The 20086-nt window shown below is 38.6% G+C and overlaps 1 protein-coding gene across 1 annotated transcript in view; it reads left to right on the forward strand.

The window, feature by feature from the left end:
- LOC124161160 (arginine-glutamic acid dipeptide repeats protein) overlaps positions 1-20086 on the forward strand; it is an 80779-nt gene that overhangs the window by 30333 nt on the left and 30360 nt on the right. The window contains exons 2-3 of the mRNA XM_046537392.1: positions 2808-3071; positions 6721-7174. Of these exons, the coding sequence (XP_046393348.1) occupies positions 2808-3071; positions 6721-7174 (718 nt within the window). The remainder of the gene's footprint in view (positions 1-2807; positions 3072-6720; positions 7175-20086) is intronic.

Genomic DNA, 20086 nt, shown 5'->3' on the forward strand with positions numbered 1-20086 from the left:
CAGAAGAGGTCGACTTCTTTTAAATCGATAATCGGAGTGAGAAAATCAATTAACGATTGAAATTTAAATCGAATTGTCAATCCCTAAATAGGAGACTAAAGCAAATCATGAGTGAGGGAGGACCGGTATTGAGATTGGCAAAAGTATTGATGGAACTGAAGAAAGTATACCCTTTAAATAGTGACGCATGATTTCAGAGGTTCATATCAATATATTTATACGCAGCGCAGAAAGGATTCTCGGGTTTTCCACCTGGTAGCTGGCTCCATGTCTCCCGACGATTCAAAAAACGACTTGCTCTTCATCCTCCGGTGATCTTCTGAATGATATTTTGATATTGTTAGCCAACTCCCAACACTTAAACGGGTTTCTCCTTCGCCGATCTACAATAGGGTAGTTTCCTTCATCAAAGAAAACAAAAGGCAATAATTGCGATTCGTTACCCACCATTAGTGTATTCATAATATACAAATTATTTCGTTTTATAAATGCTGGTGTAGACGAATGGCAATGGTCCGTTTTTATCCTCATTTGAAAAGGGCCAGATTGGCGCCCATGCGATGCCACTCCACGTGACGTCACAGGGACCTAGTTTCTATAGGAGAAGATAGGAGTTTTACGTCGTCTGAGGTTACCAATGCATGCATGAGGCGCAGAGCTCAGGGAAACATCTCTTAATAATCACTTATTAAAACTGGCCAAGGTCGGAAAGTTTTCCTCGTTTGATAAGGTATTAATACTCCTTATTTAAGCCAAGCGCTACCAGGCGGCAGGGCACTAGGCTACCCGCTGGCAGCCTGCGACGTATCAGCGCTAAGCCTCGCCTCAAGGTCACCTCACCGGGCGGAGGGGGAACCAGAAATACGACGTACGGAGAGATTTCCCATCATTCCTACTAACGCGTCGCGTTTTCGCGCGCTTGAAAATTTTCACTTTTCATTTAATCGCGAAAAATAGATATTATCATTTAAAAATCTAAAAGCGTGAGATACGTACTCCAGGAGTAATAATCTTTCGATTAAGGCAATAAAAAAATAATAGGAAACCACCCTATTGCTTACATTACTATATGCGAAATCCTATTGCGTATTTCCTTAAATTACACACTGAAATCGTTTTCTATGGCAACTTGATGGATTTCTAAAATGCCGGTATCCAAATTAACAGACCATAGGCGTTGTAAGGTCACACTTGCTCGGCAAACGCTCATTTTCTTCAACCGAGCTTCTTTCTAAAATAAGTACTCATTTACTTAGGGCAGTTTCTCAGATTGATTTATAAGCAGTATCTTTAGGGAAAAAATTAACGATCGAAAATTCGAACTACCACAAGGTTCACGCCTAAGTAAAAGTCGATAAGGTTACACTTCATCCTATAGATGAGTATGATACGAGCATGGGCGAACCCAGCGACGGGCAGTTGGGGGAGCTGCCCCCCCCCCCCCCCCCCTAGAAGCAAAAATCGCAGAAGTCTTTAAGAAAAATCACTACTGAGTTGAAACGAAAGTAACAAATTTTCTTTAAACCCATGAAAAATGATATGTAATAGTATAAGATATGTAACTAAAATAAAACTATTTTTTCAAGGAAATAATCTTGAAAGCGCGGGCTTCCAAATTTCTCATCTATAAATTTCACGAAAAAGAAAGTGCTACTACATTGCAGAGTCGTACGTGATGATAAAAAAAATCCCAAAAAAGTAAATATCCTCGTGCAATTTAACCACATTTCACTTTCATGAAAGAGCGAGAGTCCTTCCTGTGAAGGTTTTTCTTCCTCGCCTTTCTCCGAATAAGTTACGGTGATTCAAAAGGAACCATGACTGCCAGCCTCATCAATGTTTTTCCGTGTAACAGGTCAACAGTAGCCCCGAAAACCTTGTACACTTTCACTCCGTGTATCAACTACTTTCGAACAAGGCACCACTGAAATATTACCGTGGGGCTAGATACCTTTAATTGATACTTCAAGAGGTAAAGATGTCGTGAAGAGTCACATCAAGTTTAAGAATACAAGGTAAAACTTTCTAGTGTTAATTTCGTATTGAATGATCCAGGGCTTACGCAGCGGATAGTTTGGATTTATTATCTATGAATATCTACCAGATTTTCAAACTTTGGCTTGGATTATAATATGATTGGAAAACGAATATGTTCCGCTTGAGTTTATTCGTTCCACAATGGCGAAATTCAATTATTTTGTACTTATTGTTAAGGTGATTAGTATCGATTCCATTATAAATGAAAATCTTTGACTAGCGCTAGGTATTCCGGAAATTAAGAAACGTTTGCAGGGAACGAATTATTCCAGCCTGAATCTGAATGTCACATTGAATGCCCTTATGCAGCTCGGCATGAGGGCATTTATTCTTGGTATTCCCTCTTCATTCTTCAACCCCACGTAAAATGAACTCATCATCGCTCTATCTTAGGAAACTGTTCCCTTCCTCCAATCTCTAGGAGGTTAAACATTTTATTTTTATTATGCATTTTACTCTCAGGCAGGTATATTAGAAGGTCACAATAAATTTTCAACAAAGCTTTAAGTTGGCCTTTCCTATGAAACTTTAAAAAATCATCGCTCCCACTTTATCACTTACAGCAGTTTTCTCCCCTCGAGCAACACGGCTAGAATTAATTCTACTCTTATTTCCTTTTACATTTTTCTAATCTTATTTATTTCTTATATTACATATTACTCTTATTAAATCTACAATTATTTCCCTCTTCGTAGTACACCACTAAAAAATGAATAGTGAATCGATGGCTGGTTCTTGATCGTTCTTCTTCCCTGATGTTTCTCCCGCAGTCGCGGACGTTGGCGCTTTTGCTGCTGGCGACAGTGGCGTTGGCGCAAGCATCTTCGCTGCCGGCGGCGGCGGACACTCAGGCGGAGGACGCGGAGCAGGAGGCGGAGGACCAGAGGGACAAGAGAGCGCTCAGCTTCCTCGCTGAAAAGATCACGAGCAAGTTCGCGAGCAAGCTGGGCTGGGTGGGACCCCCAGACCACCCCCCTCATCCCCCTCCGCCCCCACCACCACAGCACGAGCTGGAGTACGGACCGCCCATCACGGTGAGTCAACTACGTCACACTTCGATGCATTCATCCCACGCCACCCATATATTTTTCCTCGCGTATAAATTTAAAAAAAATTGCCCTAACATCTTTCGAATGCTAATGTATACTCTGTATAGTTGCCTTAACCTCAATCATAATAATTTAACTGCATTACTAATGTAAAGGTAAATACCCAAGGTAAATAACGAAGGTAAATATATTTTACATAATTTCGATATGGGTCTCATAGCATATCCATAGGAGTCAACTACGTCACACTTCAGCGCATACCTCCCACTGAACCCATATAGTTTCTCGCGTATAACTTTTAAGACTTGACCCATCAGCCTCAAATATAACAATTTTACCGCAGTTCTAAGGTAAAAGGTAAAAAACCAAGGAAAATATTTTAGATAATTTTGATATGGGTCTCATAACATATCCTTATGGTTCAACTACGTTACACTTCGACGCATACCTCCCACTCAACCAGTGGCGTAACTAGGAATATGCTCCGAAGGGAATATGATGGCCATGCCTATAAATACATTTTACATCAATTTGACACTCAAAATTTAACTTTGAGCAGATGCAGTTATTATATATCAAAACTAGACAATGGTTTTAAATATTTTTTTATTTCTCTGAGGCTTTGGGAGGATCTACCCGCTTACCTCCCCCGTATTTACGCCACAGCACTCAACCTACACCTCTTTATTAGCGTATTAATTATAAAACCTTCCCCTATCATCTCTCAAATGTTGTATCCATGCACAATATACCCTTAGCAAAAGTTGCCAGGAACTTAAGAACAGGGTGATTAAGGAGGAATTGCAATACTTCAGGAAATGGAAGGGGAGACAAGTTTTAGCAATTTTTGTCCATAAACATTGGGTCGCAACTCCTTAGTTACTGAGCTATGGCAACGCAAACATTCTTTTTGGATGCACCTCGCAATTACCATGAAAACTGTTTTTCTCGGGTATCCAGCCTATTCGACATTTCCTTTAGTGCTCTGGATTTTTAAGGATATAAAATAATTAAGGTTGGACGAGAATGTGCTGTTATAATTGTCTGAAACAATTAATCTCAAAATGGGCGAGACTGCGCAATCGTATATTTGATACTCGCTCTAAGCTCTTGTTTATTTAAGCCAAAAGACTTCACACACGAGAACGAAATATACTCATAAAAGCTCATGACTTTAGTATATTTATGGTGAAATAGATTTAAATCGTACAAATAACCAGGAAGCAATCTTCAATCCGCCAAATAAGGACTTTCAAAAAAAAAAATAGTACAAGTACCCGCACGCTCAAAATGTTAGTGACGCCATCAGTATCCAGTATGGTATCCAATTCGCGACCCCTATGAAAAAATTGTATAAACCTGTTTCAAAATTTTATACAATTTATACAATTACCATGGTAATTGTATAAATTGTATAAAATTTTGAAACAGGTTTATACAATTTTTTCATAGGGGGAGGAAGTAAGAAAATTGCGTGGATTTCATAGTTACGTGTAAGGGGATGTCGAGGAATATCACAATGTTCCACTTTCTTTGGGATCAAAAAATTTTAAAACTTCAATGCATTCCAACATTTGCATCGACAAATACGCAGCGAATGAAAATACCGAGAATTTTATCCATATTTTTAAAAACTGATACTGGACAAAAATAACTCAAGAATGATCTCACAAAAGGGTGATTCCGGAAGTAAAAGTTCCTAACTACTTTCTCAACTCAAGTCCTTTCACCACCATGATATCAGTACAGATGGCCGGTTGCCACGTAAGAGGCCAATCGGCCAGGCGTATTTCATTTATTTTCCTACTGGAGTACTGGTTTAAAACTTCAGCTAGTACGAAAAATCCACGGAGAAAAAATCATTGGGCAAATTGCTTTTTCTCTGTAGAATTTTCGCACAATTGTGCATTGCGGGTGACTTCGTGAAGTTATCACCGTGGTTAGTCCCGGTATACTTTAATAATAAAAAATGCAGCTAGTGCCTTGAAATTTTCATGTTACAAACAGTAAACCCTCTCTTTTGTTGCCTGTACCTCGTGTATAGAGACCTTAAATTTGAGTAAATTCCGAATTAAAACATTAATATTTATGATGCAGGTGAATATTTAATAGAGTCTACTCAACATGCCATGCAAATCCCAAGATGATGGCTTAATGTCAAGTAACGTGTCACGAAAAAAGACCACTCCATCGGGAGTGATTCTTCATCTCACATAAAAATACATACATTAAATCAGAATTCCATGGACTTCAGCTCTATCAGCAGCTTAGTTCAAGACTCGGATCCAAGTTTTACATATTTCCTTGAACTGCTTTCTATTTTCATCTTCTACGATGACGTTAAAAAGTTACCATAATTACCCGTATCAAATGCCCAGACAATTGCGGTATAATCCATTATTAGTAAATAAACCCCGACAGAAAAAAATAACATTATTTCTGAGACGCAACCGAAAAATATTATGGTCTTCACATTTCCAACATTCAAAGGCCAACTAATTTATTCGTGAGGTCGCGAACTTACAAGTGATTTTTTATTTTAAATTGATTATGCACAGATAGGGTTTCCCCATCATACACCATTTGAGACGTAGTCTTCAACATAATTCACTACACCAAAAACTATCGCCTTCATCTGCCTTGATTATTTATTATGTGAAATCTGACTCTGATAACTCACAGTGAGCGTACAAGCGTACGGCGAAAAACGTGCGACAAATTAGCAAAATATGAAGTTTTCCTCATTCATTTCACCCATTAGAGCTAATCCGTTTGTGCCATAGGGAGGTATGCCATAGAAAGCCTAGTTATGATCTAGGGTACCAGAGTGACTTCCCTGGTGTAGCGGTGTCATGTTTCGCACATTACCAACCATTGATGTGAAAATGTCCCCAGGACGACGAGAAAGTTCCCTTACCGCATTAGCGCGATTAGTACTGGCCTTCTTACCAAGAGGAGGAGAGTGGAAACGCATCCTTGCACGAAATCAAGGACTTCAAAGTTCAAGGTCCAATCTAACCGAATGATTTTTCAAACTTCAGTGACCTGAAGCTACACCTACAAAACGTTACTTTTGAACTACTAGCCAATTTATTTTGAATTCACCAATCTGCAGACACATTTCCATTTAAATGCGTTGGGCAAGGGGAGAGCGACTGGAAAAATCTAAGCTATCCGCTTTTGAGACCTGAATAAGTGATTAACACCATCATTTTCCCCCTTTCTACCATAAGCTTCAATGATAGCTTTCAAGGAATAGTAAAAGTGACAAGTCAATCCAGCATTCACTGTGTCGATTACTAGGTTATTTTTACTGTATTTTTCCTCATTGCTTCCTCATCGCTAACAAGGCTGTTAAAATGACTAAAAAGAAGCAGTGCTGTAATTCTATTTCTTTCTCTCGGGTTAGAGAGGCAAACACCTCCAATTCCCCTTTCAAACGATTCATGTACAGTTGTTCACTACTTATTGTAAGTACTTATTTATCAACAGAAAACTCGACGATCAAAAATGTTATCCACATTGTGGAAAAATGGACAGTGATCCCTCGTATTGACAGTATCCTTGAACTTTTTCATCAAATTATCTTGTGGTTTAGAATCAAATACTCATTTTTTATCCTTTCAACCAACAGTACCACACCAAAAACTTCGACATCTGGGCTTTCAAGAAGGCGATCCTCAATGCCCTCTTCCAAGCGGTGAAGGCGATCAAGGGAGGGATAATCGCGGTCAAGGGTCAGATCCTCAAGGCCAAGGGCCACCTGCTGCAGACCAAGGGCTCCATCCTGGCGGCTAAGGGCGACGCCATCACCAACTTCGGGCGACAGGTGGCGGCCAAGTCCCTGCTCGACCACAGCATCCTCTACGACGGCCCAGTGCACTCGCCCATCGGTTTCTCGGCACCCAGCGGCTACGGCGCCGCCGCATCCACCACTGCAGTGAAGGAAGCAGCGCCACCGCCATTGCCCACGAAGGCTAGCGACCCAGAGCCAGCCGAACCATCTTACGGGCCACCCATCCTCCCGACACTCGATAGCTACAGGCAGTTCAAGGAGGAGGCTGCTAAGGACTATGGACAAGAAGGACGTAAGTACCAGCCCATTAACACCATCATCACCGGTGATTCATTCCGTAGACAGGGATCATAGACCAAATACATTTGGGCCAATAAGAAGAAAAAGAGGACATAGAATGTTAGTAATCCTCAACTAGGTAACCCGTGCGTAAATTTCGCACTCTCACGCTATCACGGAATAAGTTTTGATTTATTAAGGATTTGTTAAGGAAACGGTGCAATTGGGTTTTAAATAGAGAAGAAGGTGTATCATGAAGCACTTTCTTTATACTCGTTTTCTTGCAAGAATATACAAAACATATGAATACAATACAGACAAGAGAGCTTGGTACCAATAGGAACAATCATGACGTATGTTACTGAATAATGGCAGGAAATTTACAAAACTTGTTTAAAGACAATATTAGAAATAACAATGCTGCTTAACGTTCTTTATGCTTCTAACATTCCATTTTTAATATTTTTGCCTCACATATGTTACGTTTCCTTTGTTTAGTTATGGATTTTAAGGGTTTTTAAACCGTCTTTTGAAGTTTAGAATGAAAAATAATGGGTGGATTCGGTATACCTCGAGCGTGTAACAGAGGCGGATACAGAAAACACTCAAGGGGGGGGCGCAAAAGATATATTGAGTTGCCTTTACTTTTATCGTGATAAAAAGTAATCAAGTCACAGGCAGAGTAAAATAAATTTTTAATTAAGGTAATTATACACATATATAATACAATGCCATCTAATGATATAAAATAGTCATAATTCTGGTTCTGCAATGCTTGGCAATACGGCCGGACCCCTCAAGGGAGGGGCGCGCGCCCCCCGCGCCCCCCATCTGTATCCGCCACTGGCGTGTAATCGGCATGGAAAAATCGAAACTTTTAAGTCAAATTAATGGGTAAATAGTGAAATTTGAATTGTATTTTTCGTCAAAGGCCTTTGATTCACCATTTGAAATTATACCTCATTTATCACTGTAGGTGCAGTATTAACTAGGCATGTACGAAATGACAGAAAAAGACATTTCTGTAAGAATAAATATGATCCTTATATTTTTCAGTACTCACTATTTCTAGCTTTATGAACCGACCGCAGGGCAACTTCCGTGAAACAAAATGACAAGACATTAATTACAGCATTATTTTGTCAATATATCAACAACTATCCGGTTGACGTTCGGGATCTTAATTTTATATATTATTCGTTCTCATAGTATCTCTCTCTCAGTCATTCAACCCGAAGTTCGGAAGGGATAGGTGAGGGTAGAGCTTCCCCTGAACGAGCTACGGGAGCGCGACATTTACAATTTCCTGGGTAGGGGTCCAGACTTCTCCCTGAGCCACCTCGCACTTAAATAATTTTTGCTTACGGGTGCCCGCGATTCGTACCCCCTTAAATTGGGTGGGAAGTCAACGCTCTGACCGCTACCCCCGATCCGATCCCCCTTTTTTTACGTTTGACAATAGGGTGGTTTCCTTCATCAAAGAAAACGAAAAGCATTGATTGCGATTCGTTACCCACCATTAGTGTATTCATAATATACAAATTATTTTGTTTTAGAAATACCGGGTAAGACGAACGGCAATGGTCCATTTTTATCCTCATTTGAAAAGGGCCAGATTGGCGCCCATGCGATGCCACTCCACGTGACGTCACAGGGACCTAGTTTCTATACGAGAAGATAGGAGTTATACGTCGTCTGAGGTTACCATTGCATGCATGAGGCGCAGAGCTCAGGGAAACATGTCTTAACAATCACTTATTAAAACTGGCTAAGGTCGGAAAGTTTTCCTCGTTTGATAAGTTATTAATAATCCTTATTTAAGCCAAGCGCTACCAGCCAGCAGGGTACTAGGCTAGCCGCTGGCAGCCTGCGTCGTATCAGAGCTAAGCCTCGCCTCAAGGTCACCTCGCAGGGCGGGAGGGGGAACCAGAAATACGTCACGCGGAGAGACTTCCCGACATTCATACTTAAGCGTCGCGTTTTCGCGCGCTTGAAAATTTTCACTTTTCATTTAATCGCGAAAAATAGATATCGTCATTTAAAAATCTAAAAGCGTGAAATACGTACTCCAGGAGTAATAATCTTTCGATTTAGGCAATAAAAAAATAATAGGAAACCACCCTATTGCAGTCAAAAATATCTCAATTTTACCTACTATTTTTGAACAAAAAAATATGTGTTAGCACCGAGCTAACTTTATATAACGTGAAATACTTCAATTCAATTTTTTTGGCAACCTTCGTTGAATGTTTGATTTTGGAATGAAAGAAAAAGAGCTCCGCGTTTTGAATACGCAGCTGAACTTAGGTGATGTTTAATCATGCAAAGTCACTTAAATATCACGTAAACTTAAAGCATAAAATTAGTCCACTTTAGTTTCATGCTCGTACGTAATCACAATCACCACTGCATTACATTCGCACACAAGGGTAATTTAATGCAAAATATTAACAAGGCATATAATTTAACCAGAAGGTTATCACACCGCGAAATGCCTCATTAAGTAATTAAGATCAAGGATTTGATTATACACGTGGGTAAGTTATGTATAAAATGTTCCATTTAAGTTTACGCTCAGTATGAAGTGAAAACGTAAAGCTATTAGGTCATCAAGGATTTCTCCGTACGTAGTCTAGGAGGTAAGCCGGTCTCTATTCGCGCCTAGTATGGAATAGGCATTAAATTATGAGAGAGCACTGGTGAAAGGAAACTTATCTTCACGACAATGGTACAGATTCTAAGCAGTGAATAATTCTTGGGAGATTTTTCCTCGGGTTATGGTATATGGATAACTAGACAAAAAAAAAACAAATATACTAGAAAAGAATAAAAATCTTTAATACGAATACTGCATTCAATTTTTTTTAACCTCAAAAAAAAAAGGAATCGCAAGAAAAAAGTGTAGCAGAATATGTGCAACCCCTTTCCATTCAGATGGGAGAAAGCAGGGAAAGATTTAGAAAGGCACGGATGATTCGATTCGACTTGTCTGCAGACGTAGCAAATGGTGTAGGGCTTGCAGATTAAGACTTGCAGAAAAGTGTGTTCGATCCACAATTAAAACCAAAAATAACGACAGTTAAAGTCCAACATTGAAGAAATTCATGATGCAACGGTAAGTAAATGAATTTTTGAGCAAAATACGGAAATTAAAGCGATTTCGTCCACTTACATCAATTTCTACATAATTTTTAAATTTAAAATGAACCATTGTGATTGACAATCAACCCTTTATGGAGAATTAAAGTGTCTGGAAACAAATTCATCCCACTCACAGATTTCAACGCCCCGTCACCCCAAAATACGTCGTTCAGGCAGGTTTTATCATCATGCCCCATTATTTCGATAGTGTTCTTTTTTTACCATCCACTAGTTCGTTTTCCTTGCTTCCGAATTTCTGTAAATTATATATTTAAATGTCCCTTCGTTGCCTTAAACTTACGCTAATTTTTCGAACGTTTGCTCCATGGATATTTTATATTTATTTATATTTTTGAATTTTACTAGCAACTCTCAGTACCATGAATACTGTATGGGATATAGAATTTTAGTTTTTAAAACCCGAGAAATTTTCCTTCCAACTATGTGGGATAGTTATCCAATATTAAATAATAAAATCCAATATTAAATAATAAAAAATATCCAGGATTAAAGGAAGAACAAATAGACAACATTGGCAGAACACAGACTGCTTTAATAATAAACAGTACACAGTAGGTACAAGTAAAAACACCTTTTACGTTGGTCATTTCTATTTCGTCCTGTACACAAAAACACGTAATGCTCAAGGAGGCGTATAACCTTCAAAAATATTACCATTTGAAAATCCATCATAATACAAGGAATTTTAATGAAGTCTTCATTTTGAAGCATTTTAGGATTTAAAATATCCGCATAGCATCCGATTAAAGAATTAATTGAATTAGTTATTAATCATCTGCACCTTTTGATCGACAAATATTGTTCACATTAAAATATAGCGTGAAATGCTAGTCACAGCTTGTTCGAGAAAATAGACTTGCATCGAAAGTTTCACAGCGCGTGGATGGAAAACTAGGAATAAATGCTAGAAACTAGACTAGATGGGATAAGTCAATCGGAAAACCAGACCGGTCCATTCCAATGAGACCTTTTCGCAGTCGTTGCTCAAGAAACGCATTACTTTCACTTTCGCTACGGATCTTTTCCACCTGTTACTCACCCGTTAGTTCATCATAAGTTGCTCTTACCTTTAAAATGGTTCAGCGCACATCCATTTGGAACATAACGAACGCTCTTCCATCCGCGTTATAGAGCTTCATTTTTCATGATAATTACTCTCGATTCGCAAGAAATGCTCTTACGACTTCTACTTGTAATATTGGTCAATCGCGATTCGCCAAATTTTCCATTGAGATTAACTATATTATTTATGTTTTATATTGCAATCGCTGTGTAGAGAAAAATTTTCTGGTCATTCCTTTCTCTCCATTACATTCCAAGATATTGCTAATTACAGGTTTCAAATACATCCTGAAATTTCACCAATAAAAAAGTAGTCAAATGGCAGCAGAAATCAACACACTTGTAATCATAATAGATTTACAATTTTATGAAAAAGTATTCTAATAAGAATAAAAAATGTTTTAAATAAAATAGTGCGGACAGAAAAATAAATAAGCATGTCAACTGATTCTATATTTGGAAATCAGTGTGAAAATATCGCTGCCCAACATTTGGTATCAACCGACAATTGCACAGAATATATTATGGCCAGAATCTAATAGTCCAGGTAACACTCGAAATTTGTTCAAAAATGAAGCAATTTATTTCATTTCTTCATGTGTCCATGTCTTTTCCAGATTTGTGGGGGGCATCTTGTGAACGATGGAATTTCCATTTCCATCATTCATTTTTAATAACCTCGTGTCAAGGTTAATTTCACTCATTTGTGCATTCCCATGGTTATGCTGTGGATGATGCACATGGTAAACACCGCATCCGACGCTAAGGGTGCGTTCTGGAACGCTTGGCCACCTCTGTATGTCCACTGACGGTGATTCAAATGACTATTCAGTTTCATTTGTGCGGTGAAAGTGTGAGAATTCTTCAAGGCTTGTTTGTCGGAGCTTCAGCCGTGAATGGTGAAGGAAAATACGTCATAATGGCGCACACTGACCATCATTTCGGACTGTTCCACTCGACAGTGAAAGTTTGGGATAATTCACTTCGTGGCTCCCATTACAATTTCGAGGTTTTACTTAAACCTCGCGTTTTCCCTACACTCACTTAACCTTGCTTCCACACTCCCACCTGCCAACACTTCTTTTTTTTCTCTCTCCGTATTTTCTCCAGCTAAATTCTCTTAAGTTAGAGCGAAGTGTATTGCATATAAAGGAGGCCCATTTCCATCCTATCGAAGGCAGATTTCTATTGCTACTTCGGTAGCATTTTAATCGGTTTTCAAAGACGTCTCTGTGGCGCGGTGATGAGTGCAATGCGATCCAATTTTTTCCATGTGTTTTGCAGTACAAAGTTTGTCATTGCGAGGAATAGCATTGAAAAGAAGTGAATTTGATAGATCACGTTATCATTTGTATAAATTTCTGTTAATACCCCTAATTATAACTTATTTCCCCGGCAAACTCGGATCAATTTGTCCGTCAGCGACACTATTGGCGACTTTTTAAAACCCATTTAAAGTATTTGAAGGAGGCGATCGACAGCTAAGGTCATTTGCGCCATATGGGAAGGGTAGGTAAGGATGGAGAGAAACCCGGCGTTGGCATTAGCCTGCTCTTAACGGTAGGCGCCAAGGGGACCGCGGCTTGATCCCATCCGACGGACGGAATGTTGTCCTTGAAATGTTCTCCACCCCAGTGGCGCAGCGAGGGGGGTTTTTTGGGGATAAACCCCCCCCCCCCCTAGAGCTCAGACAAATTTTTAAGTTTAATCCATTTCACTTAATTGGATTAATATTACTTATAGAATAGTGTAAATATTAATAAAATATCCGTCAGATGACCGTAAAACTCACCATTTTGAAGCATTTATCTGAAAAATTTTCTAGGGGAGGGCCCCCGCACCTCCTTCTTACCCTGGCGGGTATTCCACACCCTCAGATACCCCGGTGTTTTGCGCCTGAAACCCCCCCTCGCCTTAATTCCTAGCTGCGCCCCTGCTCCACTCAACATTCAAGGAGGGATCAGGCAGTCTCTGAAAATTCTCAGCCACCGCTGGGATTTGAAGCCGAGGCTACAGTGTGGGAAGCCAGCACTCTATCCAACACACCAACCCGATCCCCGTAAACACATGTAAATGTGCGGTGGGTGACAGCACATTTAGAGGCCGACTTGAGAATTCTCTTCTTTAATATTCGGGATCCTCTGCAAAAGCGTTGGCAAACAAAATCCCATACTTATATTAAAGGACTTCTGAATTGCGGTTTAATTGGAGGGTTTTTCGAATCACACCCGCTCATGAATAAGATATTTCCCTTGTTTCCATCTATAAACCCTATGCTTTTCCTTCCCTTGCCTCGCTGATAGAGCATTCTTCTCTCCAAAAGGTTTTATGGAATACTTTTCACACTCATTATACGCTCTCTCCATCCATCCATTCGCTCCGTCTCCTTTGATTCTCATTTAGAAGTTGCGAGACCCTTATGATTCCCTAAAAACAATTTCGTGAAACGAATAGAGTTGGATAATTTAATGCCTAGAGTTGATGAGATTCCTTGGTGCGGGAAAGTAGAGTGTATTTATTTATAAATGTATTACAGCAAGAAGGAAGATACGTCCAACGCAGACTATGTCGATTTAAGCATGCAGCCCGCAGGTATGACAGGGCCGTCGACACCTTGCCTTCAGCATTACCATCACATTAAACGCGTATTTATTTTCATTTACGAGAGTGTTGGCATCCCATTCATCTGAAGTGATGGCAATACAGCGCAGGTGGTGTCCATATAATCTCAGGATTCGCTTCAGTTAAAACGAAGGTTCAATCTGTCAGGGAGATTTGTTCCCACAGAAATATTTGTTCTGCCGTGCACCGGCAGATGAAATTGTTACAAATTCATGGCGCGCTTGAAAAATAAAACATATATTTACTATCATTATTTTTCTCCAAAACCATAAGGAGTTCCTTATTATTAATTCAATTCGTATCAGGCTCAAAAATCGTCCAATTTATTAGTCAAAACCAGAATAAGAAGTTTAAAAATTAAAAACGCATTTTATTAAATAAAACAAGGTGACACAACAGGTCGACACATTTAATTATTAGTTTCCTCGGAGCCACACCCGGGTCGCCATTACTTATTCCCTTATGTACACTTTTTGATTCATGTCAATGCTCTAACATTTTATCACCTCCATTGTGTCAGGAATCCAAGTTGACCAATGACGATGCATACCGTAGAGAGCTTATCTTAAACCAAAGCACCAACATAATCTAGGATATCATATTCTAGGATAATCTTCTCAAATCTTTACTCTACCTTAACCCTTAATGACCCAATGTTGCTTCTAAGCAACATATGTATACATTTTCAGCCCTTTTTGGGGAATATCAAAACTACACATTATTCTGTGGATTCAAACTTTATACTTCACGACCCCTTATTAAAAAAATATATATTATAAAAAAATATATTATTCTGTGGTGTATATTTTAATGAAGGAATATTTAGCATGATAAAAAACATGATAAACATGATTTGATGGAAAAATTTCAAGTTTTCAAAATGAAAAGTCTTTGAAATTTGATATCTCCCGGAAGTAGCTCTGGGTTAGAAAGGGTTAAAAGGTTGTGAACTGTGAATAGATGAATTATAATTACATGCATTCGTTAAATTTCCAACTCCAATCATTGTATTTTCTGCTGCAAAGTACAACACATTTTAAGTCTTACAGTATACCAATTATCATCACCACTTTATAGATACATCAACCAATCAATTTTCTACCTATGACCTGAGCACGACACAGCAATTTCTTGTTGCACACAATGGAATATGAGGAATTATTCAACATTCCTGAACGCGAATGGAAAATATTTGCAGGTATGATAGGCTTACCTTTCCTGTATAACACCTGAGCCAATCCAAGTTATTAAAAGCAATGAGAATGCCGGCATGCAGCGGAGCGCTATAATGCAAGACTTTCTCCGGAGAGGCTTTTTAACTTCACCGCGTTAAGTTCCAACATCTCCACAGACCATCTATCCATTAGGCCAAGGAAAAGGTCAAATGCATCGTGTGAAATGCGAAGATATTTTTCACAATTTTCACAAACACATACAATGCGGGCAATTAACAGACAAAGTGCTAAACACCAAAGGCCCAAATAACGATGCACATAATTGGGATATATAATGCACATAATTAGACTTTAGATATTTAAAAAACCGTTCGCATATAATGAGCATATTTACTTCAAACTTGAGGAATAAATATTTATTGTTAATTTCTTCGAGTTTAGTGATGCAGATATAGGATATTTAGTAATGAAAGGCTATTACTGTTTCTTATTTGGATTCACCATTTTAGCTGCCATATGTCCGAAAGCTTAATGCCAATCCCAAATAGCTAAGGAAGAAAACGGTAGTTGAATATTGAATATGATGGCATTGAAGCTAAAATTTAACGATTGAAAAGGAAAAAAATTAAATATTCACGAATAATGAAGATGGCTTAGAATGTAAAAAAAAAAAACTATTGTTTCACGCATCTTATTTTAACTTCTTAAAAATGACGCAATATCGTTGAAACCGGTGGAATAAAATATGCCGTATGGAATAGCGCAAAGTTTTTTTTACTTCAAAACCTTTAAAAATCCACTAACCGTTGACGATTAAATTTATTTTGAATCATTAAGAGTAAAGGTCAAACAAACGTGTACGGCTACAAATAAACTGTTCTAACTTGTTACAAGAAAAGGTCAGTTATTTTACCGTGACTAAGTAGCACATACCATAGCTGTAAGGAAGATAATATTCCGTGCTGTTTTTCGACACTATAGCTCCTTCTTCTACCACCAACAGAGTGGCAACTTTTCCGGAGAATATTAGGTCATATCAAAAGTCACTGCACGCGATTTATAGCCGTGAAAGTGTGGATATACGAGTACTTGAAATGAGGAGCAATAACGAAGAACGAGGAGAGAGGTGGGAAGAAACCATAGGCTTTCGTAGGAGTCATTAACCGCCTAGCGCCACTGAAGCTGCGAGTTGAGATCTTCGTTACACCATACCTCGAACTGACGAGGGAATAATACAGAACTATTATTCAACAGGCAGGATGGAGCTAAAATAAAGAAGTTCCATCGCCGTGCCAACTTTCTAGTTAAAAGTATTACCACTCACATGGCGTTGAACACTGTAATCATTTCACATGCGTATTCACTATGTTTTCCATCAATGAATAATGGTCAAGTCCCGGCACATACATTACATTGTGCAATTCCAATCGAGTAGCAGGAATTTCTCTCTCTTTCAAAGAAATACTTCTTAAAATTTAAATATCAAGCTACACCTTTCGAAATAAGGAAAATGAAGTAAGGTATTTGTGAAATAAATGATCAACGAACTTTCCACTCACAAAAGGAGAATTTATTTCAAAGCAATGTTCTTTACAATCAACATGAACAACCAATATCGTTTACGCTGCTTTGGAGGTATTAACTTAATACCTTAGGACTGGCAGACTATTTAAATATTTATTTAGAGTGAGTGGTAAAATTTTGCGTGAAAATTTAGGCATGTGACTGGGAATGCAAAATTGTTGCTCATAAACTATTTGCATCTCAGTAAAATCGCAATCAATCCAATTTCTTAACACGAATATTTAACCGTTGAATCTAAACTGTGTATACATAAAACGTACGAATGAAGTAATATGTGGCATGATGATCGCTATAAGTATTAATGTGCCTAATAACCATAGTGCCAGTATAACGATTCATAATTTTTCAACGCATGAGGAACTTACTTTCTATGTTTATGACCGCAGAGGTACAAGAATGCATTGGCTATTCTCGCCTGCCCTCTCGGTATATATCCTTTCTTCCTTTCTTTGCGGTGATGCTTTCCCCTTAATCAGAACTATTCCCTTCCATTTCTTTGATCCTATTTCCGATGCACGAGGATACTTCGTCACACGCTGTTTTCTCTCGTCCACGCACTCGGACGACCACATGGTATGATATTTCATTTGCCTACCCCAGTTCCAATTTCCCTCTCCTTCGCCCAGTTAATCCCACTTTCACTTGCTCCAATCTACTGCCTGGGATAATCTCACCCTCAGCCCCAAAGCGGATCTGTTGACGACGATGCGATTTTATTTTCAAGGCATGAAGGTCATGGACCAACTTTTGTGGCCATACGGCGAAAATCGATTTTCAGTCAGACGATTCCACAAAATAGTTGAGACCAACGTCAAACCATTCAAAAGAGATGGAATGGATTCATTTAAATGTGAAATATACTTTAAAGGCCTCAAAAAAAGAAATTTGACCATAAATAAAGATATAATAACATAGAAATCCACTGCATATTATTAACTGCATAAGAGATGCAAACCAAATATCACGGAAAACAAAGTGCTTCCGAATTCGAAAGAAAGGATAGAAAAGATATATTCTTTTCCTGATTGTTTTACGAAATTGTATGTCTCCCAAAAAATATTAAGGACCTCAATAATTACCAGACGCAGCAAATTATTAAATTGTGGCACCTGCCATTGTCTTTCCTTTTTTGCTTCATCATGAAGGAGTTCCATCATGTTTCGCCTGACACGATTGAATACCAGACGCCTTAAAGAAAAGGGTTGTGAAGTGTCTCATCTGGAGTTCAGCGCTTTATGATGCGGAAACATAGACGCATAGGAGGACGAAGATTCACTGGACGTCTTCTACTCTAGTCTCTAGTAGATTTGGGAATGGAGAGGGAGAAGTGGACGGAGAGGAGGAGGAACGAGGAAATGCTGGACATGGTGGGTGAGGAGAGGCAACTTATAAATGAGATACGGACGAGTAAGAGGAGCGATAACTGAGCGAGGGGTTAGTTGAAAAGGGTATGTTGTCTTTTACGGAAGAATGCTGGGTAAGCGAGGTAGGGAAGGAATATAATACGATTTGTTACGACTATAATTTTTATGACACTTGTTACTTTATGAGTGCATTATATGACCCAACCGTCCAGTTTTTTCCACATTATTAATCTATTGCGCAGCATTTTCTCTATAATTTTCCGCCACAAGTCTCCATCGAACCATCAATGTGTTCACGCACTTTGTTCTAATCAATCTCTAAGTGGAAAATTCTTTCGTTTGTAAAGGGACAGACTTGATCTACTTTAATTCCGATGAGGAAAATATGTCAGCATAGAAGAAAAAACTGGCCGCGTTCATCTAGACGACTTTAATTACTCGGGAAGAACTCATAGAAGTTATTTCCACTCTACCGCATTCCAAGAAAAAAGGAATTTAGAAAGAGTACATTGTACGAGCAACTTTTTTTTAAACCTGCGTCCCGGCGCGACAGTTTTGATCGCTTCAGTTGTTTCAACATTATAGAGTCGTCGCGTGGACCCATGGAAACAAGACTCACACTCAAGTGAACATGTGCGACAAGGCTTCATTTACCCACCTCCACTATCCCCCGCCCAGCCATTGCACTTTCTATGCGTTACGTTGCATCACCATAGAAACGCAAACCTCCCCACCGCAATGAGGTTAAGAACCTCCCTTTCTCCTCAACCTACATGTTGAGAGTTTTTATCATCAAATGAACTCAGCTATGTATTTATATTTTTTATTCTTGCGAGCTCTCTATCGAGAAATTCGCCTTTTTTCAAAGAGGGCGTTTAGAGCGATGCTCCAGCACATACATAATTGCAAGGGAAGAGTAAAGAAAGATTACGCTCAAGGGGAGAAAAAAAATTGACGTTTCCATCACGATGGACTGAGTTAGCGCCCAGACAACTGTGCAGAATTTCCATATAAATTCTAACCCCACACATGTATCAATTTTTGATTTTAAACAATTGAGTATGTGAATCAATGAAGAATAACAACAGCTTTGATTGATGTCAATCTCGCTGTCAATAAAAGAATGATTGTAGTTTCGTAGAGAACCCCACGAAAGTAAATCCAAAATAAATACTTTGAACACCTTACATCTTCCCTTCCAAACAGCAAAGGCGGCATTGGAAATTCAAAACACACATGAAAAATTATATTTAAAAAACAATAATCATCAGAAGCAAACGCCAGAAAAGCTTTTGAAAAAATCGCATTTATGGAATGACATTGGGCAGACAATCTGAAATTATTAATAGCCGATATAATATTTTCGTACGAAGAAATCTTTGGGAAAGGCATAAGAAAATACGCGAAAAAAGTTATTCCATCACAATGATTGCCATAACACAAAATTATTAAATGTATAACCTAAAATATATTCTACATGGACGGTTGGAAAGGAATATCACTTTTCTGAGCAAAGTAGCGCTACGTAGAAATAATTGCCGCTGTAAGTTCTAAGGTGTCATCCAAGTCATGCCAGGAACTACACTTTCTTACAGAGCGAATAATAAATCTAATCTTTCATGCAAATAATATTGCTAGCATTTTTGTTAGCCAGCGATTTCTCACTGATGATTGTACATTATTTTTCATGAAAACATGTTAAGTGAATGTTAAAATAAAAAAGTAAGTGGAATGACTTCCCATAGACTCGCTAAATTTATGAGTCAAGAAGAATCATCCAAAATCATTAAAGAGTAAGACTCGTTTTGATAAAGCAGACCTATTTTCGGTAGCACAGACATATTTTATCCGTGTAATTATACGGAAAATGGAAATAGAAGAATTAAAATCAGATTAGATAAATTATCAATTTTGCTAAAAACCGACCAATTATAATTATCGGTAGAACAGAGATGT

Source organism: Ischnura elegans, chromosome 6, assembly GCF_921293095.1.
Source record: "Ischnura elegans chromosome 6, ioIscEleg1.1, whole genome shotgun sequence".
Lineage (NCBI taxonomy): Eukaryota > Metazoa > Arthropoda > Insecta > Odonata > Coenagrionidae > Ischnura > Ischnura elegans.